The 25,136-nt window shown below is 42.3% G+C and overlaps 3 protein-coding genes across 3 annotated transcripts in view; 2 read left to right on the top strand and 1 right to left on the bottom strand.

The window, feature by feature from the left end:
• The window catches only part of LOC110531168 (piezo-type mechanosensitive ion channel component 2), a 33,536-nt gene extending 19,900 nt beyond the window's left edge, over positions 1–13,636 (top strand). The window contains exons 25-54 of the mRNA XM_090185796.1: positions 84–185; positions 417–582; positions 771–1,014; positions 1,202–1,298; positions 1,424–1,583; positions 1,749–1,838; positions 1,945–2,027; positions 2,271–2,336; positions 2,640–2,752; positions 2,850–2,970; positions 3,066–3,137; positions 3,237–3,403; positions 3,565–3,764; positions 3,985–4,146; positions 7,826–8,251; positions 8,421–8,679; positions 8,778–8,966; positions 9,054–9,255; positions 9,401–9,533; positions 9,742–9,889; positions 9,992–10,206; positions 10,309–10,467; positions 10,588–10,735; positions 10,926–11,114; positions 11,223–11,315; positions 11,405–11,574; positions 11,824–11,940; positions 12,159–12,238; positions 12,435–12,663; positions 12,857–13,636. Of these exons, the coding sequence (XP_090041922.1) occupies positions 84–185; positions 417–582; positions 771–1,014; positions 1,202–1,298; positions 1,424–1,583; positions 1,749–1,838; positions 1,945–2,027; positions 2,271–2,336; positions 2,640–2,752; positions 2,850–2,970; positions 3,066–3,137; positions 3,237–3,403; positions 3,565–3,764; positions 3,985–4,146; positions 7,826–8,251; positions 8,421–8,679; positions 8,778–8,966; positions 9,054–9,255; positions 9,401–9,533; positions 9,742–9,889; positions 9,992–10,206; positions 10,309–10,467; positions 10,588–10,735; positions 10,926–11,114; positions 11,223–11,315; positions 11,405–11,574; positions 11,824–11,940; positions 12,159–12,238; positions 12,435–12,663; positions 12,857–13,109 (4,853 nt within the window). The 3' untranslated portion in view covers positions 13,110–13,636. The remainder of the gene's footprint in view (positions 1–83; positions 186–416; positions 583–770; positions 1,015–1,201; positions 1,299–1,423; positions 1,584–1,748; positions 1,839–1,944; positions 2,028–2,270; positions 2,337–2,639; positions 2,753–2,849; positions 2,971–3,065; positions 3,138–3,236; positions 3,404–3,564; positions 3,765–3,984; positions 4,147–7,825; positions 8,252–8,420; positions 8,680–8,777; positions 8,967–9,053; positions 9,256–9,400; positions 9,534–9,741; positions 9,890–9,991; positions 10,207–10,308; positions 10,468–10,587; positions 10,736–10,925; positions 11,115–11,222; positions 11,316–11,404; positions 11,575–11,823; positions 11,941–12,158; positions 12,239–12,434; positions 12,664–12,856) is intronic.
• Positions 13,405–14,908, bottom strand: LOC110532054 (ATP synthase F(1) complex subunit epsilon, mitochondrial). Its single transcript, XM_021615653.3, has 3 exons — positions 14,758–14,908; positions 14,291–14,415; positions 13,405–13,916 (listed from the first exon to the last, which is right to left on the bottom strand). Coding segments are annotated over exons 1-3 (159 nt in total). The 5' UTR covers positions 14,790–14,908; the 3' UTR covers positions 13,405–13,914.
• A 1,593-nt stretch (positions 14,909–16,501) lies between these two features.
• LOC110532053 (PRELI domain containing protein 3B) lies at positions 16,502–23,929 on the top strand. The gene is made up of 6 exons (XM_021615652.3): positions 16,502–16,585; positions 19,159–19,327; positions 19,901–19,990; positions 21,425–21,495; positions 21,628–21,730; positions 21,867–23,929. The coding sequence occupies exons 1-6, from the start codon at positions 16,554–16,556 to the stop codon at positions 21,981–21,983; spliced, it is 582 nt and encodes a 193-aa protein (XP_021471327.1). The 5' UTR covers positions 16,502–16,553; the 3' UTR covers positions 21,984–23,929.
• The last annotated feature ends 1,207 nt before the right edge of the window (positions 23,930–25,136 follow it).

Below are 25,136 nucleotides of genomic sequence, written 5' to 3'. Positions count from 1 at the left end.
ATGAAACATTGGACCAACACTTTACATGTTGCGTTTATATTTTTGTCCAGCGTAACTTCTCAATCTTCTCTTCTCTCTGTCAGATTATCCATGGAGGACCTCCAGTCAGGCTTTGACCTCCAACCTCATCAAGTGGCTTTACCTGCCTGACTTTGCCATGCGTCCCTCCCCTTCCTTCATCCTCTGTGAGTCTCTTTATGTTCAGCCCAGCCATTTCCAAATTCACAAATTGTGGGGAAATCTCACATTGGCATTCATTCTTGATTTACGTGGAAGTATGAGTTACATGCATATCTCAAGGATTCAGGCCATTGTCTACTACATATAGCGTGTACTGTAAATCCCTTCATACACCATCAATCTGTAACTCCTACATAAGTGAACAAGGCAGCCATTTTGTTTTGCTGTGTGTCCAGACGACCACCTCCTGCTGCTGTGCTCCACGCTGCAGTGGCAGGTGTTTGAGGAGGAGAACAGGGCTGCCGTGCGCCTCATGGCAGGGGAGAACGTGGAGATCAGCCGCAGCCTGGACCCGCGTTCCTTCAACCAGTACATTCCCGTCAACAACTTCCTCCAATGCAGGTCAGAGGGCTCTCTTCGCTAGTGTGGGCTTTAGACAACTGCTTTGTCGCTTTCGTGAAACGTGGCCTGATTAGGAAAACTTTGAATTTTCAACTAGGGTTTTTTTCCCAGTCACATGGTCTGGAAAAAAAAATCTTGGACCTACTCATATGGTCATATGGATATGTATGTGTCTCTCCTTACCTCAGGTCCTACCTGGACATCGCCAAAGTGTTTGTGTTCAGCTACTTCTTCTGGCTAGTGCTGTGCCTCATCTTCATCACGGGCACCACCCGCATCAACATCTTCTGCCTAGGCTACCTGGTAGCCTGCTTCTACTTCATGCTGTTTGGAGGAAGCCTGCTAATGAAGCCCGTACGATACATCCTCAGGCTCTGGGACTGCCTCATCGGATACACTTGCTTCGTCATTGGCATGAAGAACCTGCTATCGGTACGTTAGCTAACTAATTATTAATTGCCTAGGATAGCCTATGCTAATAACCCAGTCGATTTTAATCACTCGTCAGTGCTAACTGCCTGTTCTGTGTTAGTGCTTCACAAACTTCACAAACTCACTGTCTCAAGTTCATTCTTCAATCTCCTCTGTGCTATCTGTCTTGCTGTATGTGTGTCCACAGCTTGGCTCGTGTGCTTATCTGGACAGCCTGTTGAAGAATGGCTGCTGGCTCATTCAGGCCTTCAGCATGGTCTGTACAGTCAAAGGCTATGATGTCTGTAAGTGTGACTGATAATACCGATTAACACACTCTGTGTGTGTGTGTGTGTGTGTGTGTGTGTGTGCGCGTGTGCGCATATTCTCAGTTGTGTATATATATATATATATGTGTGTGTGTTCCCAGCTGCTCCTGATGATGAGTGTGAGCTGCCGGAGGGGGAGGCGGGCATTGTGTGGGATGCGATCTGCTTCACCGTGCTCTTGGCTCAGAGAAGGGTTTTCCTCAGCTACTACTTCCTGTATGTGGTGTCTGACCTCAGGGCATCCAAGATCCTGGCCTCCAGGTTAATAATAACAATCATCATCATTTAGTTACTGACCACTTCCCTATCAATGATTTTAGATGTTTTTAGAATACTTTAGTACTATTGGAAATAGTCATGTTTATCTATGGAATGGTACCAACTGAAAGTAGGACTTCATAGGTTGTTTGTCTCTCATATTTCAAGGGGTGCTGAGCTCTTTGAAGCCAAGGTGAAGAAACTGGTTGCTGCCAGACTGGAGATGGAGAGGAAGTCTGTGGCAACGCTGAAGAAGCAGTAAGACTTATTCCACAGCAGTTTGTTTGTTCTCATTTAGTTCCCAGTCTAATGGGTTTGCTATTGTTGCATTGTTTGAATTCACTGTGTTGATTCCTTCCTCTAGGATGGAGAAGATCAAATCCAAACATAAGAGTAAGCCTGGCCAGGGAGACGCAGCAACGCCCCCTGCTGATATAGTGCCAAAGGGTGAGCCTCATGGGGCTAGCTAGTGGAAGTTGTCCTTAACCACTGACGGAGGGTCAGTTCTTAAACATATACTCTTTGACCGGATCTTTGTATTTCCCCCTACTAGAGTTGGTGCTCAAATTGCTTTACATCATTTTAAGGTGGTGGGAGACTCAACTCATCATGATCATTATTCTTGTCATTCTCACTGAATGAACGGATACATTTATGATGTCAGGATGAATGGGTGAACATGTTTTCCAGGTGAGAGTGAGAAGGCTGGGAACGATCAGGGGAAATGGTGGAAACCATGGGTCTCTCGGCCTGGCGGTAAGTGTTCCATAAATCTAACTAACATGATTCCGATTTTGTCAGTTACAGAAAGAACCTTGAATGGGGAAATGGGATGGATATGGCTTGAAAAGATAAACAACGTGCTTGATTCCACCTTATTAGATCGGGTGCTGAATCCTCGTGTGTATATAATGGGATATGGTTTAATTTCATCTCATTATAAATACTCACTTTTTGATTCAAGTAATCAAAACCATTTATATACTGCAACAGTATAAAGTAGGATGTATAAGTAGGAGTTTGTCTTTGTTGTCTGACACTTCTGTCGTTTCCCCTCAGTTGAGAACAACTGTGGCTACCATCTTTTTGAGAGTGACAGTGAAGAGGAAGAGGAGGAAGTCCAGGAAAAGAAAGAGGAAGAGGCTCCACTAAAGAAGAAATCTTCTTTTCAGGCGAGGGCCATAAAAGACAAACTGTAAAGACTAGTAAATTAGTATGTGTGGATGTTTTTGAATGTGATGTCAAACTGTGTGCCTCCTTTCTCCACAGATAGCCTATGAGGCATGGGCCACAAGCTCCAAAGCAGCCCTGGATTTGCACAAAAAAGAAGAAAACAAGATGAAAAATGAGGAGAAGAGGAGGGAAAAGAGAGAGCTGCAAAGACAGCAAGGTAAAGATGGGCTCGTTTGCATGGAGCTGTTTGCATAATGTTGTCATAGAGACAAAATAAGTAGTGTATTATTTTGTGTCGTTGTCTGATCCAAGGCATTGAGAGAGCCGAGTCTCACGAGTCGGACGAGTTGGAGGTGGAAGAGAGCGATGAAGAGGAGGAGAAAGGTAAACCTCCACAGACCCTTCGTGGATATACAGTAGACTAACTAAGTCCTTGCACTGCTCCTAACTTGATAGGTTTCTAACGACTCTGTCCTCTCACAGATAACCTATTTCAGAGGATCATCTACTCACTCAAGTTTCTATGGGTGTTTATCCTCTCCCTTTTGGATGACGTCACTGAGGGCCTTAACTCTTTCTGCAAAGATAACCAGGACATCACCAAAGTGCTGCGTTTTGAGAGGGCTCTTCTCGGCCAGCAACAGAAAAAGGTGTGTGAAACATTCATCCACTCTAACTCTCCAAGATGCTTTTTGTGTATTGCAGGGGATACTTCCATTTGACTTCCCTCAATTGAACTCTGTTTTAATGATGTCCTGCCTGCAGTGAGGATAGTCTTTTACTTGTATCTTTTCCCCTGTGCCTTCGACAGGGGAAAGAAGTGTCACAGGAGAGCGTGACGCGCTTCTATGAGAACTGGATGTCTAGGCAGAGCACTCTGGCCTCGCTGGAAGACCAAGATGACATAGTTCTCCCCATCTCCTCCCCACCACCTGTACCCTCATCACCGCGAGGTTACTCAAAGCTGAAACACACCCATTCCAAAATCTCCTGGGGTAGCAGCTTGTCCAGGTCTGCATTGATGTAACACCTATAGTCATGATTAGTGAATTTGTTTCTATTCCGTACGTAGACGTCATGTGTTATACAGAACGGATTACTTTTGAATGAATGATGGAGTAGTATTTTCTATTACTATGTTATTCTGCATTATAACCTCCTATATGGAGGATTTCTAAATGGCCTCGTAAGAATAGGATGGCCACCATGTTTCCCTGTCGTCATGTCTTAGCTGCGTGACCGACGAGACCCTGCTGGGGTCTCGACAGCCCACTCTGGATGAGCTGGATGACCCTCCTCTACTCCAGCCAACTGCCGAGCAACTCAGACGGAAACTACTGAAAACTGCCAACCTGGACCTTGGCTCATTTGACAGCGAAGTCCCTCCACCAAGGTGATGTTTTTGTTGTTGTTTTATTTATTAAGATCCCCATTATCCGGCGCCAATGGTCGACGGCTAGTCTTACTGTGGTCCAACACATAACGAAAAAATCATTACAGACAAAATAATTTACAATTTATCTACATTTAAAAGCATTAACATGTCGTGTGTGTGTGTGCATCTATCAGTTACACATACACGTCAGTACATACACACAACAAGTAGGTCACATGGTGGAGAGGCGTTGTGCCCATGTGGTGTTGGTCTATTTGTTTTTAAAAACAGGTTTGTTGTTCACTTGCGCTATATTAGATGGAAGGGAGTTCCATGCACTCATGGCTCTGTATAATACTGTACGTTTCCTGGAATTTGTTCTGGACCCAGGGACTGTGAAAAGACCCCTGGTGGCATGTCTGGTGGAGTAATTGTGTGTGTGTCAGTGCTGTGTGTAAGTTGACTATGCAAACAACTAGCAATTTCCAACACATTAATGTTTCTTATAAAAACAATAAGTGACATAATTAGTTTTTCCTCAACTCTTAGCCAAGAGAGACTGGCATGCATAGTTTTAATACAACGAAGAGAGCCAAGAGAGACTGGCATGCATAGTTTTAATACAATGAAGAGAGCCAAGAGAGACTGGCATGCATAGTTTTAATACAATGAAGAGAGCCAAGAGAGACTGGCATGCATAGTTTTAATACAACGAAGAGAGCCAAGAGAGACTGGCATGCATAGTTTTAATACAACGAAGAGAGCCAAGAGACTGGCATGCATAGTTTTAATACAATGAAGAGAGCCAAGAGAGACTGGCATGCATAGTTTTAATACAATGAAGAGAGCCAAGAGAGACTGGCATGCATAGTTTTAATACAATGAAGAGCCAAGAGAGACTGGCATGCATAGTTTTAATACAACGAAGAGAGCCAAGAGAGACTGGCATGCATAGTTTTAATACAATGAAGAGAGCCAAGAGAGACTGGCATGCATAGTTTTAATACAATGAAGAGAGCCAAGAGAGACTGGCATGCACAGTTTTAATACAATGAAGAGAGCCAAGAGAGACTGGCATGCATAGTTTTAATACAATGAAGAGAGCCAAGAGACTGGCATGCATAGTTTTAATACAATGAAGAGAGCCAAGAGAGACTGGCATGCACAGTTTTAATACAATGAAGAGAGCCAAGAGAGACTGGCATTTTCTAGATATTTCTTTACAGCACTTGACCAAATGACTGTATCAAGATAAGATACAACTAGAGCCTGCAGGACTTGATTTGTGGAGTGGGGTGCCAAAAAAGCAGAGCATCTCTTTATTACAGACAGACCTCCCCATCTTTACAACCAACTCTTTGTTATGGACAGACCTCCCCATCTTTACAACCATTGAATCTATATGTTTTGACCATGACAGTTTACAATCTAAGGTAACACCAAGTAATTTAGTCTCCTCAACTTGTTCAACAGCCACACCATTCATTACCAGATTCACCTGAGGTCTAGAACTTAGGGAATGATTTGTACCAAATACAATGCTCTAAGTTTTAGAGATGTTCTGGACCAGTTTATTACTGGCCACCCATTCCAAAAACAGACTGCAATTCTTTAAGGGTTTCAGTGACTTCATTAGTGTCATGTCTACTCCCGCTCCTCCTCTCTGGCGCTTTGTCGGCAGTTGTCTAATCATTACGCACACCTGCCACCATCGTCCTTCACGGAGTAGTGTGTTACCAATTGTTTTCTTGGTGACTATAGTCCCAGCTGCCTTGAGATCATTGACAAGATCCTCCCATGTAGTTCTGGGCTGATTCCTCACCGTTCTCATGATCATTGCAACTCCACGAGGTGAGATCTTGCATGGAGCCCCAGGCCGAGGGAGATTGACAGTTCTTTTGTGTTTCTTCCATTTGCGAATAATCACACCAACTGTTGTCACCTTCTCACCAAGCTGCTTGGCGATGGTCTTGTAGCCCATTCCAGCCTTGTAGGTCTACAATCTTGTCCCTGACATCCTTGGAAAGCTCTTTGGTCTTGGCCATGGTGGAGAGTTTGGAATCTGATTGATTGATTGCTTCTGTGGACAGGTGTCTTTTATACAGGTAACAAATTGAGATTAGGAGCACTCCCTTTAAGAGTGTGCTCCTAATCTCAGCTCATTACCTGTATAAAAGACACCTGGGAGCCAGAAATCTTTCTGATTGAGAGGGGGTCAAATACTTATTTCCCTCATTAAAATGCAAATCAATTTATAACATTTTTGACATGCGTTTTTCTGGATTTTTTTGTTGTTATTCTGTCTCACACTGTTCAAATAAACCTACCATTAAAATTATAGACTGATCATTTCTTTGTCAGTCGGCAAACGTACAAAATCAGCAGGGGATCGAATACTTTTTTCCCTCGCTGTATAGGAGTGGCTATAGAGTCAGCTGCCATCCTCAGTAGCTTTCTATCTAAGTTGTCAATGCCAGGAGGTTTGTCATTATTGATCGATAATAATACTTTTCACCTCTCCCACACAAACAGTTTTCAACTTTTTTATGCATAAGAACGATGGCTGACTGTTCATTGTTTGCATTTCCTGCACAGTTTGCCCACATTTTACCTTTATTTAACTAGGCAAGTCAGTTAAGAACAAATTCTTATTTACAATGACGGTCTACCCCGGCCCAACCCGGACAAAGCTGGGCCAATTGTGCGCTGCCCTATGGGACTCCCAATCACGGTCGGTTGGGATACAGCCTGGAATCAAACCAGGGTCTGTAGTGGCACCTCTAGCACTGAGATGCAGTGCCTTAGACCGCTGTGCCACTTGGGTGCCAGTTAAATAATCATTCAAATAATTGGCAACATCAAATGGTTTTGTGACTAATAAGCCATCTTTCTGCCCATCATTTCAGTTAAAGTACTCCAGTTTTTTTCCCATCATTCTTTACATCATTGATCTTGGCTTCATAATACAGTTTCTTCTTCTTTTTGTTGAGTTTAGTCACATAATTACTCAACCTGCTGTAAGTCAGCCAGTCAGATGTGCTGCCAGACTTATTAGCCACGCCTTTTGCCCCGTCTCTTTCAACCATACAGTTTTTTAATTCCTCATCAACCCATGGAGCCTTAACAGTTCTAACAGGATGTAGCCACAATATTGCGATCACTGCATCCAATGGGTAGTAATACAGCTTCAGAACAAAGTTATACAGTATTAGCAAAACTGGGATCAATACATGTGGATGATCCTGTTCCTGTAGTGTTTGTAAACACCCTGGTAGGTTGATTAATAACCTGAACCAGATTACAGGCACTGGTTACAGTGATAAGCTTCCTCTTGAGCAGACAGCTGGATAAAAACCAGTCAATATTCAGGTTCCCAAGAAAGTAGACCTCTCTGTTTACATCACATACACTATTAAGCATTTCACACATATTATTTCAATACTGATTGTTAGCACTTGGTGGCCTATAGCAACACCCCAAAAGAAAAGGCCCCAGATGTGCCAAGTGAACCTGCAACCACAACACCTCAATAACACTTGACATAAGATCTTCTCTAAGCATTACAGGGATATGGTTCTGAATATATACAGCAACAACTCCCCCATAAGTATTCCTGTCTTTCTATAGATCCTGCCTTGCAATATCCTTGTATTGCTACTACTGTGTCATCAAATGAATTATCTAAGTGGTGACTTCACTTAGGCACTTATGGTTTTTCTCTACTCTGTATACCAGACTTACTGTATATATTGTTTCATATTTACTCACTCTCTATACACCTCTATAAACTCTTCTATCTTAATAATGTCTTTGACTCCATCTTATTACTTTCTATAATTAAAATTTTCAGCAGCCATGATGATACTGTTCCTGATAAGGAGGACCGTGAAGGAGAGGATGCATGTAAAAAGGAGGGGGAGTCTACAGCGGAGGAGGAGTATAGAATGGAGAAAGAGGAATGGAGGGAGGAAGAAGAGGAAGAGAGGGAAAAAGCTGTGATGTTTTCGGGATTTATCTCCCTGGACTATCTGGAGTGTAATGAGAAGTGCGACGATTTCCCAGACTCCCCCCGGCCTCTGAGTGAGACCAGGAACCTCACGGCTAGTGAGCTGCTGCTCAACAAGTCAGTCATGGGAGATTGGGACTTTGTGGTTTTTCTGGTTACAATTGTGGTATAGTCAAGTGGAACCACTCAGTTGTGTCACATTACCTCGTAGTAAATTAAAGTTGAGTATCACATATTTAATTTACACTTCAGGATACTCACATACTGCTTTTGCCCTCTATTGCAGCATGTTTGAAGACGATGAAATTGAAGAGTCTGATAAGTTTTTCCAGTCTCTCCCGAGGCACCTGAGACTGGTGTTTGCCCTGTACAACACCATGGTGTCGAAGTCAGAGATGCTGTGCTACTTTGTGATCATCCTGAACCACATGGTGTCTGCCTCCCTGCTCAGCCTGATCCTGCCTATCCTCATCTTCCTCTGGGCCATGCTGTCTGTGCCTCGCCCAACCAAGCGCTTCTGGATGACTGCCATCATCTACACAGAGGTAGGCACAGCAGGCACCCCCAACGGAGAGACATGTTGATTGGCTGGTTGGTTGATTGGTTAGATGGAGGGTTGATTGATGATTCCTATCTCTTCCAGCTGATTGTGGTGGTCAAGTATTTTTTCCAGTTTGGCTTTTTCCCCTGGACCACCTCGGTCTACCGAGGCATCAATGCAGACCGGCCCTTTGCTCTGCCCAACATCATTGGGGTAGAGAAGAAATATGGCTATGTTCTCTTTGACTTGATACAAATGCTGGCTCTGTTCTTCCATCGCTCCATTCTGAAGGTACTGGCGGGAATGGTGGTTTCTGTGTTACATCATACAGGGTATACTAAAGCACAACTTCTCAAAACGTTCTTCTTCTCTCCGTAGTGCCACGGTCTTTGGGATAACAAAGAGGTGGAGATGCCAGACTTCTTCAAGAAGTTAAAGAAGAAGACGGAGAAGATTAAGATGAGTGGAGGAGAAAAAAAAGGGGACGAGCCGAAGCGAAGACTGCCCTGCCTCCCTCTCCAGGCCTCGACTGCGTCCTTGTTTTGCAGATGTGGAAAAGCCAACTCCACTGAGACAAACGGTACATACATTCAGCAGCATAAGCATAGTGCTGAAAACATCTCGTTTGTTTGAAAGCGTACTGAAGTTGAAATGGTGACAGATGTGAAACGTTACCCAACCTGAAACTACGACCGTCTCTTGATGTGGATGGGATATTCTTGCAGGTGATATGCGGCTCACAAAGCGCCACTCCAAGAAGAAGAGGCACCACAATAAAGTTCCCCTGACCAGGAAGGAGAGCATCAAAAAGCTGATTAGAGAAAGGATGCTGGAGGCTAAAGCTGCTATCATTGAAGTGTGAGCATTTAGTGCACTATCATGTACTGATATGTGTTGTCGGTGTGTTCTGATACTTTAATTACACATCTCCAGTGATAAATGGCAGTTTAAAAACAAGTTCAGGCGGCAGCACTTTTGACTGGACATGAATGCATCTTTAAGTGACGATTTTTTGGTTTAAAAATGAAAGAATATTTTCAGCCATGGTCGTCTTTTGTCTTCGCAGTGCCCTGCATATATACCTACCCATCAGGCAGTTCTTCTATGACATAATTCACCCAGAGTGCAGCCCGGTGTGTGACGTCTACGCTCTCATGTTTCTGATTGACGTGGTCAACTTCATTGTCATCATATTTGGATACTGGGCGTTTGGGGTAAGTGCCTGTTTGAGTCAAAAAAAAATGTGGAAAGCTATTAGGCCTATTTGTTTCTAGTGGATTTCTTTCACTGTTTTCTTTTTTTGTGTGTCGGAACAGAAACACAGTGCTGGTGCTGACATCACAGATGCTCTTGGGGAGGACCAGGTCCCATCGGCCTTCCTGGTCATGCTGCTCATCCAGTTTGGCACCATGATAGTGGACCGCGCTCTGTACCTCCGCAAAACCCTAATGGGAAAATGTGTCTTCCAAGTGGTGCTGGTGTTTGGTATCCACTTTTGGATGTTTTTCATACTCCCTGGGGTGACTGAGAGGTCAGAGTTCATGTTTACTACTGTGTAAATAGACATGCAATAATAAAAAAATAAAAAAAGGAGCTTATTTACCTTTTTCATTGTCATTCTCTTGTGTTCTAGGAGGTTCAACATGAACCAGGTGGCACAGTTGTGGTACTTTGTGAAGTGCATCTACTTTGGCCTCTCCGCCTACCAGATCAAGTGTGGCTACCCAAATTGTGTGCTGGGAAACTTCCTGACCAAGAACTACAACTACCTCAACCTATTCCTTTTTCAAGGGTACAGTCGATGCTCTATGATAGATAAGCAAAGGCAAGTTGAAAAGCCATCCACTTCCTTGTAAGGGTCTTAGATAATCCATAATACCAGTGCATTGGGTTGTCCATGTCTCCTCCTCAGGTTTCGCCTGGTTCCGTTCCTCATAGAGCTGCGTGCCGTGATGGACTGGGTCTGGACCGACACCACCCTCAGCCTGGGCAGCTGGATCTGTGTCGAGGACATTTATGCCAACATCTTCATACTCAAGTGCTGGAGGGAGTCGGAGAAGGTAACTGGGATGCCGAACTGCCAATAGGCTGGTAGCAGTTGACAGTTCCCAACTGAATCACTATAGAATTGTTTGTCTGTCTTCGTTTGATGTCTATGAACACTAGAGTATACTAAGTATTCTTGTATCAAGAATAATTGTGTTCAACTTGAACTGATTTGAAATTGTGTTGAACTATGAATTTGTACAGAAATACCCACACATCCCAGGGCAGAAGAAGAAAATGGTGGTGAAGTATGGAATGGGTGGCTTCATCATATTCTTCCTCATCAGTGTCATCTGGTTCCCCCTCCTCTTCATGTCATTGGTCAAGTCAGTGGCTGGAGTGACCAATCAGCCTCTAGATGTCTCTATTCAGCTCAGCATAGCAGGATATGAGGTTTGCGATGGCCCCATCAGCTCACAATCGCTCTGTTTTCTGTGATGTTTTTTCTTCTTCTGTGAAACTGTTAATGCTGGTGTGGTTTTCTGTGTGTGTTTCTCACAGCCAATGTTCACAATGAGCGCCCAGGAGCAGAACCTGGTGCCATACTCAGTTGCAGGCCTCAACCGGCTCAACAACCTCTATGCCACTCACCCAGTAAGTGTTCTCCATCTCGCTACAACAAGTTGCAAGTTTGAGGACCTCTGACGTACTCCTCTCTCTCTACCTCTCTCATTCTCCCCTAGTCAGCTATGCAGTTCCTTGGGAACTACATGGCTGAGGACATTGTCATTGCAAAGATCAAGAGTGATGCCAGTCTGCTGTGGAGCATCAGCCCTGCCAGCCGTGACGCTATGATCCATGAACTCAGCAACTCCACCCATATCTACATCACCCTGCGATGGGTACTACTCAGGTACATGCAGTGTAGCAGGACCAGCTACGAACAAGCGTTGGATAGGGCTCTGGGTTGGTTATACATGAACAGGGTGTAACACCGTTGAGGCTCAAGGACTGTCTTTTTTTTGACTTTGTGTAACTGCCAAGACCGTATGATTGGTGAAATAAACATACACCATATGATACAGCCATAAACAACTAGACGTAACCAGTGAGTGAGTGGTTGTGATATCACTGAGTTTGTACATGTGCCCCTCCTCCCAAGGAATGCGTCTCTGTCGATGAACGTGGAGACCATGGGGGAACACACTGTGAAGTATGAGGACCGGACCCTGAGGGATCAGATCGTTCAGATGCTCAAAGGGACACGCAGTGACTCTGTGTGAGTCTCATCACAGCACTCTCACTATATCATCAAATGTTATTGGAATTCACAGCCACAGTCAACATTACATCAATAACATAACCTTAACTCTGAAAGCTAGATGTAAAGGAACTTATTACATTCAGAATAACCCCAACTATAAAAGAGACGATCACAACGGTTATTATATATTGGTGTCGATATGCTCAACAACTCTCATTCATTCTCTCTGATAGGATCATTGAGTCTCTCCTGCCCAAGTTCCTCAGAGGTTCCGGAGGACCTGTGTCCAATATGGCCACCCGTCTGAAAGTAGGTTAGTGACACTATTCAACTACTGTATAGGACCCTCAAACTCAACTTTGGACCTCTTATGGTAAGAGTTCAATACCCCTGGTATAGAACATCAACATAACAAACGCAGATGCGTGTATTACTATGGGATCTTAAAAATGTCATGGTCTCTGCTTCTCGTTTGATTCAAATCTTCCCTGTCCCATCTAACACCGCAGAACACTCGGATCGGCCTGAGGACCTGCAGACTTTTGCCTTCTTCTTGCCCCTGTCTATCAAACTACAGCGCGCAGAAGACAACGGAAGTGCAGAGGGGGGTCAGTGGTGGATAGTGCAGGAATGCACTCCTGGAAAGGGGCACATCCAGAGCAGCTGCCACAAAATTGAGATAGTGGTGTTCAACGACAAAGTCAGTCCCCCCAGCCTGGATGCTCTTGCGGGACAGGGGTAGGTTAAAAAACAAAACCCATGCAATGCTTCCCCAGGAGCCATTTACATTTTGAGAGGAATATCCCTTTAACTTGTTGATTTGTTCTCACTGCTAAATAAAGTATCTTTCTGCCCTTTTCCATGGAATCCCATATGATAATGTTGCTTGCCTGGCCTCGACCTTCAACCTGATTCCACCTTGCTACGGCAGAATCGTGGGCCTGTACATGTCTGTGGTGCTGGTCGTCGGGAAGTTTGTCAGGGAATTCTTCAATGGGATATCCCGCTCAATTATGTTTGAGGAGCTGCCGTGTGTGGATCGGGTGTTGAAGCTCTGCACGGACATCTTTGTTGTGCGAGAGACTGGCGAGATGGAGCTGGAGGAAACACTGTTTGAGAAGCTCATCTTCCTGTATCGCTCACCGGAGACCATGATCAAGATTACCAGAGAGAAGAGCGACTAGAGAGCATGATGACATTTGTTATGAAGAGGACGATTTGGCTTTTGGTTCTTATCTGGGGTGTATTCATCATGCCGATTTTGCAACAGAAACCGTTCACTCAAAAGTTGTGTAACAAACTGGTTTCTATTGGACAAATTCAGGTAGGTCCCTCCCTGTTTCGTTTAAGAACCAAACAGCTTCCATTGCAAGATGTAATGAATACACCCCTGGAGTTGCACTTTTGATTGTACTACAATGCATGCATTTTTCAGTGACTTGATGATTTTACAACGGAAGACCATAGGCCAATCAGAAGTGTTCCAAATGTTAAACAATTTAATTTAAGTTTAGTTGCAACATCATATGTTTTGTATAAAGCTGATAGAAATACATTATGTAGAACAGACCTGCTTCTCTCTCAACATTCTGAACACGACCCCGTTTCATTCCACTGAAAAGCTCATCTAAAAGTATTCATTCTCATTTCACACTGTAGTTCATGTACAGTATTTAATTCAATGAATAAAATATTTAAACTACAAGGCCAAGTTCAAAGCTTTTAGCCTACTTTTACATGTGTTCACAGTTAATATTGCCAGATAAAGCATGAGTTAATCTAGCAGACAATTATTTTTAGATGGGAGTTTTATTTCATTTTCTTAATTACAAATTAAAGGGGAAAAAATCAATTATGTTAAGTTTTCCATCTCTCGACAAATCTAGATGTAACCCTTGCGTTGTCATCCATCACAAAGATATGTTGGCCGGGACAATGACAAATCCTCTTGGTCCCGAAGAACATCCATTACATGATGACGTACTCAGATCCTGCAAGATAAAGTGTGTCAAGTTAAACTGATCTTAAACTAGTGATGGTAGCTAGCTATTTGTTGAGAACTACAGATTATCAGAGTAATGATCATAGACAATCTGATATAGAGCTGATATTGTCCCACTATGGGCATTAAGGTGTGTTGTTAATCTGCAGTTCTGTAGTGTTCTACGTCTATGGTAATGACAAATACTTGACATGCTTACTTGGCAGCTGCAGTAAGTACAAAAAAAACATCAGGTGTGATAGCAAGAGCAGATGAGGCAATATGGTGTGATGGTTAGTGGGTGGTAGATGAATTGAGGTCCAGCATCCCCACCTCTTATCCCCAATACTGTAGTGATTTCTGATTTGTCTTTTCAACACTTACATGCTACAGCCTTTGGTACGTAGACTTTGACGCTGGACTCGGCAACCTTCAGTGCCTCGACTTTGAACTGGGGTTTCAGTGCCGCACGCACTGCACTTGCGCAGATCGCAGAGAAGCGAATGTAGCTGCAGAGGACACAGATAATCACACTTTAGCCAACATGCCGAGGCTAGCATTTGAATGATACTAAATTAATTGTCATGTGTTCTTAAAGCACGATGATACGTATAACAAAAAGAGTGGTACCACACCAATTACGACAATTTATATAACTCACGGGAAACACGTTAGTTAGCTTGTCAAGTTCATTGAACGTGTTAGCATTCCGGCTAGCCGGATAGTCATATCCATCACACCAGAGCTCTCAAGCAAATATGCAATTTAGTAACTACATAATTTAAGTGCATCACCTTACAATCAGAATACAAGCAAAATGTAATATTGTGTTAAATATACAATACATTTACCTAAGGCCAGCTTGTCTCCAGTATGCAACCATTTTGCCAGCGATGTTTCGTTCAAGGACAACTCGGAAATGTGCGTGATGACGTCGTTAGCGTGGACCCGTCTTCTTTTTGGGGATTTGGTTGGCGGATCGCATCCGAATTTTAAGTGCATATACCGCCACCTACTGTACTGGTGTGTGATGCCATTCACGGCCAACCTACATTAAATTATTGTCTTTTTTTATTGAAACTTTATTTAACTAGGCAAGTCAGTTAAAAACAAACTTACTACAAACTTCCGACTTCAACTGTATGTATTACAATTGTATTACAATTATACACTTCAACAGTGTTTACCACTCCTACCCCATCAATGGTGGCAACCGCAGCGTAATCAGGTGAATAGTGGCTGGTGCTGAAAATATAGCTAACTTGTTATGCAAGTGTTGCACACCAACAGATGGAGATGGAGCCTAGACCTATACAAAATAACTTAACTGGCTGAGGTAGGCTATGAGGCTTAACAGCCTAATATAAGTAGATTTTATTTTAATTGTATTAGGCCTACTTACAATTGCAACTGGTCAAATATTTAGCATCCAACTTTAAAACAATAATTTAAAGAAAAAAAGTCTGCACGTTCGAACTAAAACAATGTAACTAATAATTAAAAGCCCACATTTGTACATCCCAAACTCTAAAAGTAATTGGAAAGGTAGATGCAAATTATGTGTGACATTGTGGTTACAATAAAGAATGTAGCCCATCATGCAAATGTTTCCTATTAGCAGGACAATATACTTTTTAAAGCCCGGCTACTGTTGTGAAAACCCCTCACCTTGCAATGTATTCAATACTTTTAAAAAATGTATTTAACCTTTATTTAACTAGGCAAATCCGTTAAGAACAAATTCTTATTTACAATGACAGCCTAGGAACAGTGGGTTCCCCTTTCCCATTTTGTATCACAACGTGTAATGGATCTAAATTGGGGGCGGTAATGCAACATATTGGATGCCAACCGCAGTTAAACATCAACGAAGACTTTCGTCAACAAGAAGTACAACATTACACATCCTTTCAGAGACGTCAGATAATTAGCTTGTTTTCTGTAATATCATATAGCTTTGGAATCGCGATATTATGTACTTTCGAAGAAAATAGGCAGGTTTCTCGAATATACACCCTGCCTTTGAGAAGGCATTTCGTGAGGATTAGTTTAGCAACCGCGTCACGCAGCATGACAACGTGAACGCGATTGGTCGACAGTCTGCTGGATGGGGTGCTATACATTCCTCCATTCATTGACCAATGGGATCCCTATATCCTCCTTTCTTTAATATCTCTTAACCAATTTTTATATATATATATATATATATATATATATAAAACTAACCCATTGTTCTAGCTCATTGTTCTATCTGTGTCTCAACATTCTCCAAAGATTTGTATAACTAACCCACTGTTCTATATGTGCCTTCTCTCCGCAATCTTCTCTTGACTCGCTTCCTGGGGGCGGGACATTGTCTGTGGTTTGCGATTGACAGCCCGTTAAATTTGGTAGGCACAGCCTTTCACGTTATGTAAGGAGATATGTACGAGATAAATTCTTACTCAAAAATACGCGTCAGAAAAATTTCAGTGCAGTGTACTCGGTCATGTTTTTCTCTGATTGGTTGATCTTTTTTTTTTATAGAAGTGGGTGGAGGGGGACGGACCATAATTTTTCCACTAGTGGGCAACGTCGTTTCCTTCACAGCTGAGGTCAAGCTGTCGTAAGTGGCCGACTCGCAAGCCCTGACAAAACGGTCTAAAACATGAAGATCTGGACCTCCGAACACATATTCAAGTGAGTAAATTATTAATAAGGATTTATAAAGTGCGTATTTTAAATACGTTTGATATTACGTTATCTTGCTAGCTTATTTAAGTTTGTAGCATGCTAGCGCTGGTAGTGGTAGCTAGGTTCCCAACCGGCCAACGTTAGCTCTTTGACTTTAGCCAGCTAACGCTAGCCTTCTGCCAAATTAGTGAGTGTTTAGGTAGAGCATCTAACGTTGTAGCTAGCTGGCTAACAAGCTACTCGGCTAGCCAACACATCAAACTCTGTCCATTGTTATTGCTAGCTATTGTTCTACGAATGGCTATCGAGAAAACAGGCAGCCATAATTATATTAACGTTACTAAACAGTATTTAACTAACCAAATAATACTAGCTAGTTAGCTAACGCTGCTAGTTAGCCACATTACAAGTAGCTAATTAACTATGTCAATGCATTCCAGTCGAAGTATCCAGCAGTGGTCGAACTTGCGAATTTATTATGTTCTCGTAACCTGCCATGGAAAAAGTCACTTCCGGTCGTAGCTGTATAGAAATGGCGTTAAAGGTGTTTCTCTCATTACGTAACGGTCACTGAGGTATAATAAGAAGGGCAACAGTCCAAGCCAACAAGCTAAAATATGGCAACAGTAAACATGGCGTAACCCCTCGGGCCAATTGAGAGAGTCACACTAACACATTTAAGTTAATTACTAGCTCCCACCTTGGGCCAATCGGTGTAATTGTGTTCACACAAGTTTCCTCAATCGTCCCAGTGCTGTCTGAGAACGCGTGATTAACGGACGGATCCACTGTCGCTTCCCCGATTTCATCGTAAGGGGGCAGTTAAAGGCCATACCATTTCACTTTGGCTGCTGTTAAATGTTTAAAAAAAGACAGGTATTCACTCTGAGACTCGAATAAAGGGCGTTCTATTCCAGCTAGCTACCTACTGTACTGGAGGCACAATGGTGGGATCATGGTTCTTATGTCCCAATAACCAGGGTTTAATACTCTGGGGATTTTATACCTCTAACCAGGTTTCCATCCCACCATTTTATGCGAGTCAAGTACATGTCTTTTTTTATATTTTTTATTACTGGACTGATTGTAACATTTTGTCTGTATACTTTCCAAATGTTGACAAAATACAAAGAGATCCCACCTTGTCTACCGTATCTTTAAAATTAATTGTGAGAAATATTGATATAATATCGAAGAACTTGGAGTCACGCGACGATGTGTGCTCCTCCCACAACGACTAGTCGGGAAAGCATGCAGTTAAAATAAGTTAGGAAGAACTTCACAGGTTTGAAAAAGTGCCAGATGTTGAGCTCAATTGATGCTCCTTTACAATAAATATTGTGGGTCTTATTCTGGTGACATGATCATCGATGCTTGGCTGCCTGTTTGACAAATAAAAATAATCTTGCTCTTTAGTCCATTATCTCATAATAGAGTGGGGGTAGGCCAGCCTACATCTGCAACCTGTTGGCTATAGTGCACCTGCTAATACCAACACTCGCTATATAACACCATTATTTTGTTGTGAGAACCATCAATAGAGTTGAAAATGCAAAGCCCATTTAACTTGTTTTTTTATTCTGTACATGGGAATTTAACTGCAAAACATATGTGTATTTGCACTACGTCATCACGCACAGCTTTTTATCTACATCAAGTCAATTTGATGGACACTCATCTCTGGTGGGTAAATGCACATTTTAGAATATTTGCATAAATCATGTCGCCAATTAGATGGAAACCTAGCATGCGATTTGTAAACAAAGCTGCAATTGTACATTAAAAAGGATACATGGTCAAGGTCAAACCAAGTACATTTACTTGTATTACTGAACCCATAATGAATATTTCAAAATCCATGTCCCACAGTATAATGTCTAGCTGGCTAAACTACTCCATGGTGACGGAAGTTTCTGATTAATTCCACCAATGGAGTGGAGCTTTGTGGAATTCAGCTCCAACTACATCGATTCGCCCAAGGTCAATACTTAAAAAAAAAAAATAAAAAAAAAAGTTAATTCTGAAACGCTTACCTTGTATGTTTGTCCTCTGTAGTTCCGTGTCTGTTTGATTGCTGAAATCCTTACTTTTTAAATAAACATTAAACAAATACAACCATTGGCGGTTTGTTCATTGCTTTCGCTCGAAGATGACTGCTCAGCGCAAATGCACATGTCACTTGAATCTCAACAAGGAACAAGTCGATGGTTGAATTTGATTAACGTTTATGGATAAAGTATGGATTATAGCAAACAAAGGCATGCAACTACAGAGAACAAACATGGGTACAAGGTAAATGTTTCATAATATGTTTTTAATATGTAAGTATTGACCTTGGGCTAATCACTAGTCAGAGCTGAATTCCCCTAAGCCTGGTCTCTGCTCCACTCAGTCATTGGAGTTCATCAGAAACCTCCTTCACCGTGAAGTTTAGTCAGATAAATGTCAGGACAGGTTTTCAAATGATTTCATTTTGGCGCATGCCATGATGTCCACGTGATAAGATTATGAAATGCACACATTATGATAGTATTACAGTCATATTGATTTCCTGTCTTGTCTTTCTCCCCCCCACACAGCCACCCGTGGGAGACTGTGACAAAGGCAGCAATGCAGAAGTATCCCAACCCAATGAACCCTGGCGTGGTAGGGGTGGATGTGTTGAACAGACATGTGGACACACAGGGCCGGCTATACAGCAACAGACTGCTCAGCACAGAATGGGGACTGCCCTCCTTGGCCAAGACTGTAAGTCCTCAGATCACTGGATGCCTGTCTCCAATATTGCCGCTGATATGATTATCCTGATGAGTGCATTGCAGGTCACCAGTCCCAATGAGGATACATATTCTTCTCACTGCTGTAGATATTGATATACTTTTCTGCACACGCAACAATCCAAATCCATTGCTTTTATCAGAAGTTGAGTGTACTAATGTTGACAAATTCAATCGGAGCAGTCAGGTTTATTTCAGGGGCTTAGTCAGTATGTGTAGGCTTGCTGTTAGACTAGGCAAAATATTGAATGATGCTCATTCCAGTGAAGTGGGTAATGCTCAGAACAGTTGGCTGTCTGTACAGCTCTGTGGTAGTTGCATGATTGCACACTGCCATGACCTCAGCTCTGCTAGACCTTTTACTGAAGGTTGTCTCAGCTTGACAGTTCAGACTGGTGTTGGTGTAATCAAGACCGCATTAAGTTATTGGGTCAATGTTTCTTAAACCTTAACTTGTGAATCAACAGATCTGAGGATGTATTGTTTTTGTCATTGATGTCAAACATGTCACTGACTGTGATGTTGATGTTTATTTTTATCCCAGCTCATTGGTATAACACGAACCAACACATACATCCAGGAACATTCGGTGGTGGACCCCAAGGAAAAGACTTTTGAGCTGCAATCTACAAATGTGAGTTCAAACCTATTGTCGGATGTATACTGAACAAAAATATAAACACAACATGCAACAATTTCAAAGATTTTACCGAGTTACAGTTCATATAAGGAAATCAGTCAATTGAAATTAAATTATTAGGCCCTAATCTATGGATTTCACATGACTGGGAATACACATATGCATCTGTTGGTCACATATCTTAAAGGTAGTGGCGTGGATCAGAAAACCAGTCCGTATCTGGTGTGACCCATTTACCTCGTGCAGCGCAACACATCTCCTTTGAATAAAGTTGATTAGGTTGTTGATTGTGGCCAGTGTAATCTTGTCCCGCTCTTCAATGGTTGTGCCAAGTTGCTGGATATTGGCAGGAACTTGAACACGCTGTTGTACATGTCGATCCAGAGCATCACAAATATGCTCAATGGGTGACATGTCTGGTGAGTATGCAGGCCATGGAAGAACTGGGACATTTACAACTTCCAGGAATTGTGTACAGATCCTTGCGATATGGGGCTGTGCAGTATCAGGCTGAAACATGAGGCGGTGGATGAATGCAATGACAATGGGCCTCAGGATCTCGTCACGGTATCTCTGTGCATTCAAATTGCCATCGATAAAAGGCAATTGTTTGCATAGCTTATGCCTGCCCATACCATAACCCCTCTGCCACCATAGGGCACTCTGTTTACAATGTTGATATAAGCAAACCACTCGCCCACACAACGCCATACACAACGTCTGCCCGGTACAGTTGAAATCGGGATTCAAGAGGTGAGGAGCACACTTCTCCAGCATACCAGTGGCCATCGAAGGTGAGCATTTGCCCACTGAGGTCGGTTACGATGCCGAACTTCAGTCAGGTCAAGACCCTGGTGAGGATGTTCACACAGATGAGATTCCCTGAGACGGTTTGACAGTTTGTGCTGAAATTTTTCAGTTGTGTAAACCCAGTTTCATCAGCTGTCCGTGTGACTAGTCTCAAGATTACCCCGCAGTTGAAGAAGCCGGATGTGGAGGTCCTGGGCTGGCGTGGTCTGCAGTTGAGGCTATTTGGACGTACTACCAAATTCTCTAAAACGATGTTGGTGGCTTATGGTAGATAAATTAACATTAAATTCTCTGGCAATAGCTCTGGTGGACATTCCTGATAATGCTGTTTAAACAGTTTCATAATATGCCACACCTGTCAGGTGGATGGATGATTTTGGCAAATGAGAAATACTCACTAACAAGGATGTGGTGTGCAAATTTGTTTACATTTGAGGGATACTCTTTTTGTGCTTGTGGAACAGCTTGTGGAACAGCTTGTGGATCTTTTATTTCAGCACATGAGAAATGGGACCAACACTTTACCTGTTGCATTTGTTTGTTCAGTGTACATTTGTGGATATTGTAGCTAGCTTTAGCCCTGTAAACTGACATTGATGCACTTTCCTCTGCTTTCAGATTTCATGTACTAACATAGTATCTGTGGACGAGAAGTTAACATACAGGCCGCATCCGCAGGATCCCGAAAAGTAAGAGCTAGATACACACACACACACACCTTTTCTTTATGGGTTGATTTTAAAGGTTAATTACAGCAAAATTAATAAATAGGTTCGATTTTCACAGCTAAACTTTTTTCTTCTGTTTCTTCTTGTGTTTAGGACCATACTGACACAAGAGGCACTTATCTCTGTGAAAGGAATTAGTCTGAGCAGTTACCTGGAGGGGCTCATGGCCAAAACCATCTCGGCAAACGCAGGCAAGGTAAGTCCTCTCACTTTACACCTGCAGTCTGGATGGAATATTTGAATGGAAATAGTATGAGATAAAACAATCTCATCCATGTATATGGCCTTGTTCAGCCCATAACTTCCCCATGTGTGTTTGGTATTTTGTTCAGGGACGAGAGGCGATGGAGTGGGTCATCAGGCGGTTAAACACAGAGATCGAGGAGCTGGCAGCGACGGCACAGGCCACAATCCGCATCCCCATGGCAGCTGCAGTCGCAGAGAAATGATCAGCCGCCATCTCAATGGAACTCAGACATTTTCTCTGAAAAGGGAGACCTCCCCCTAATCTGCCAGCACAGCCACCTCCTGTATTGGCCCACTCATTTGCTGTCACAAGAACGCATCCTTCCCTCAGCGGACTGCCCATACAAGCAGGGTTACACACTGTTGGGTACACAGTGAAGCTGATGATGGCATGCTGCGTTCGTAACCAAATGGGAGGTGGGAATTTACCAGTTGTGAGGTCTTAAATACTAGTTGGATGCATTCACATGCTTTGAATTTGAGAAAAGCCTAATGGCAAACAAGCTGCGTAAACCTTAAACTAAAAGTAAAGCTATCATGTTTGCATACAAATTATAGTATTCAAAAGCCATATTAATAGATTAACAATTAAATGCAACATTTATATAAATTAATGTGGATTGTTTCCCACTAGTAATTACCAGCCTTTCAGGTGGCTTTTTCCAAGTTGTATGTGGCATATTCTGACTTCCCACTTGGTTATGAACGCAGCAGTAAACAGGGTTGAACCGGGTTGCATTCGAGGCTCATGGGATTTCTGGTCTTCTAACATTTTGAATCACACCGTGCCTACAGGTCATCAGGTTTATTTATTCTCCTCCTGCCCTCTTATTGTTATTCTGCACTGATCTGGTTTCCTCTCTGGCACTTGAAGTTTCAATTGAACATCATTCTATGTTGCCTATGCCAGCCATGCACTTACAACCATGAATAGGCTAGTAGTCATTTTCAGGGAACAATTAACTTACTGAGAAGAGAAACTAATTATGTTTGTGGGTCTGTTTGGTGGGGTGTTGTAAAGTTACTGTTAGATATTCAGTAATGAAAACGTGAATTTTAATTACTTTAACTCATTGTTATTGCACGTATTATTACCAAGTAACAAGAGTACCACCATTGTATTCACTATGTTCAGAAGTGTGGATATATTTGCTAAATTCTCCCAAATGGTTCTCAACAGTTACAACAGTATGTGATTTCCACAACCTTATGAATATTGGCCCTGTAGTGTTGGGTGTAGTCAGTGAATGTTAACGGTGGCCACTACGACGGGGTATGTTCGGGATCATTGGACAGGAGTGATTGTTGGTTTTTAACTCTGCAGTCTTGAACAACCCATTTTGTACAATGTCATCATAGTATGAGTAAAACAAACAAATCACATTTGTGATCCTGAACCTACCAGGATTGTTTCTTCCCCCTCATTTGGTGGCATATGACAGTATTTGTGTTTTTATAAGCTCTTAGTGGTGTAACCTACTGCAGTGGTTCATCTCACCAGTCTCCTCCCGCCAGCAGTGACATTTGCTGGGTTCGGTAGTAATTACCCATTGTAAAGTCATGTGTTGGATGCATTCACATGCTTTGAGAAACGCAGATTGGCTAATGGCCAACAAACTAACATCTGTCATATAAACAAATTGGTGTTAAAAAAAACATTTTGTGGCATTTTAAGGAAGAAAATGCTGTTATCGAGGTAATTTCCTTAGTAGGCAATGTCAGAGGTCAGCATGTGGGAGAAGGTGCTCGAGGATGACAGTTCCCCACTAGTAATTACCAGTTGTGGCAGTTTTCAAGTGGATTTTTCCCAGTCGTATCTGGTAAATACCACCTTCCCACTTGGTTATGAATGCAGCGTTATTACGTCATAGAATCAGTTCTACATATGCCTATTCAGATACACTCCCCTTTGGGATGTTAAACTCCCCTTTAAAAACTATTGTTACTGTTGTCCCACTTGTGTCAGGGTTGCATTGATGTTGGGTGAAGTCTGAGTGGCACTCCAGATATCAGTCACTTGTTTCAGGAATGAAGTGTCATGCGCGGAACATTTGAAAACAATGGCTATATATGAGTACACATTCCGAGAATGTCAAACAGAAGTACTTAACACTGAAATGATCTCAATAAAATGTTATTGTTTCATGAACAGGGTGTCTTAGATGTGATCATGTGGGCAAGTACTAAAAGTTTAAACTGTGTATTTATAGATATACTGCTAATTTTTGCGCTTACATGGCCATAGCTAAAGGCTGGAATTTCTTAGGCCAATCAGTGGTCTACTCACATGAATATTTTTTTAGGATCGTAAACACCCATATCATTCTGTTGGTACGCCCACACAATTCCAACACAATCTCCTTTTAACTTTTTTTTTTAAGGAAAACTATTTCACTCATATTGTAAGTAATTTATAGGTTAAGTCATAATTCATAAATCTGGAAACACTGGACAGGTACTTTAAACATAATTACACATTTTCCAGCCTACAGTCTATAATCAAATATAGAATAATTGTTTAAGAATATACACTAATAGATATTAAGACTGAGATACAGACCTGCTGGACCTTCAGCATAGGGTTAAACATGTAATGCATGGTGGGTAAAGCAATGCCCTCCAGTTTGCCTGCCACAAACGAAAGCCAGTGGTTCAGGGTAACTATTTCAGCAGGCCAGTTATTAGGCCTAGGCTTACACAATGGTTTTGTAGGGTAAAGTAATTTCATGATGACGTGATTTGACGATGTACAGTATTTAGTCAACCACCAATTGTGCAAGTTCTCCTACTTAAGATGAGAGGCCTGTAATTTTCATCATAGGTACACTTCAACTATGACAGACAAAATTAGAAAAAACAAATCCGGAAAATCACATTGTAGGATTTTTAATGAATTTATTTGCAAATTATGGTGGAAAATAAGTATTTGGTCAATAACAAACGTTTATCTCAATACTTGATATACCCTTTGTTGGCAATGACAGAGGTCAAACGTTTTCTGTAAGTATTCACAAGGTTTTCACACACTGTTGCTGGTATTTTGGCCCATTCCTCCATGCAGATCTCCTCTAGAGCAGTGATGTATTGAGGCTGTTGCTGGGCAACACGGACTTTCAACTCCCTCCAAATATTTTCTATGGGGTTGAGATCTGGAGACTGGCTAGGCCACTCCAGGACCTTGAAATGCTTCTTACGAAGCCACTCCTTCGTTGCCCGGGCGGTGTGTTTGGGATCATTGTCATGCTGAAAGACCCAGCCACGTTTCATCAATGCCCTTGCTGATGGTAGGCTTTGTTACTTTGGTCCCAGCTCTCTGCAGGTCATTCACTAGGTCCCCCCCGTGTGGTTCTGGGATT

The sequence above is a fragment of the Oncorhynchus mykiss genome, chromosome 9, assembly GCF_057628025.1.
Source record: "Oncorhynchus mykiss isolate SJ-2025 chromosome 9, ASM5762802v1, whole genome shotgun sequence".
In the NCBI taxonomy this organism is placed as follows: domain Eukaryota; kingdom Metazoa; phylum Chordata; class Actinopteri; order Salmoniformes; family Salmonidae; genus Oncorhynchus; species Oncorhynchus mykiss.
The sequence above is the reverse complement of the archived record's forward strand: the minus strand, read 5'-3'. Positions and strand labels throughout refer to the sequence as shown.

What these genes read in the sequence shown, in the direction of transcription:
- LOC110532054 (XM_021615653.3), bottom strand. Translation starts at nt 14,789, where the DNA reads ATGGTTGCATACTGGAGACAAGCTGGCCTTAG. An exon ending in TGGAGACAAGCTGGCCTTAG is followed by an intron (nt 14,416 to 14,757) that starts GTAAATGTATTG and finishes TGTCCTCTGCAG; the next exon opens with CTACATTCGCTTCTCTGCGA.
- LOC110532053 (XM_021615652.3), top strand. Translation starts at nt 16,554, where the DNA reads ATGAAGATCTGGACCTCCGAACACATATTCAA. An exon ending in TGCCCTCCTTGGCCAAGACT is followed by an intron (nt 19,328 to 19,900) that starts GTAAGTCCTCAG and finishes TTTTTATCCCAG; the next exon opens with CTCATTGGTATAACACGAAC. An exon ending in CATCCGCAGGATCCCGAAAA is followed by an intron (nt 21,496 to 21,627) that starts GTAAGAGCTAGA and finishes TCTTGTGTTTAG; the next exon opens with GACCATACTGACACAAGAGG.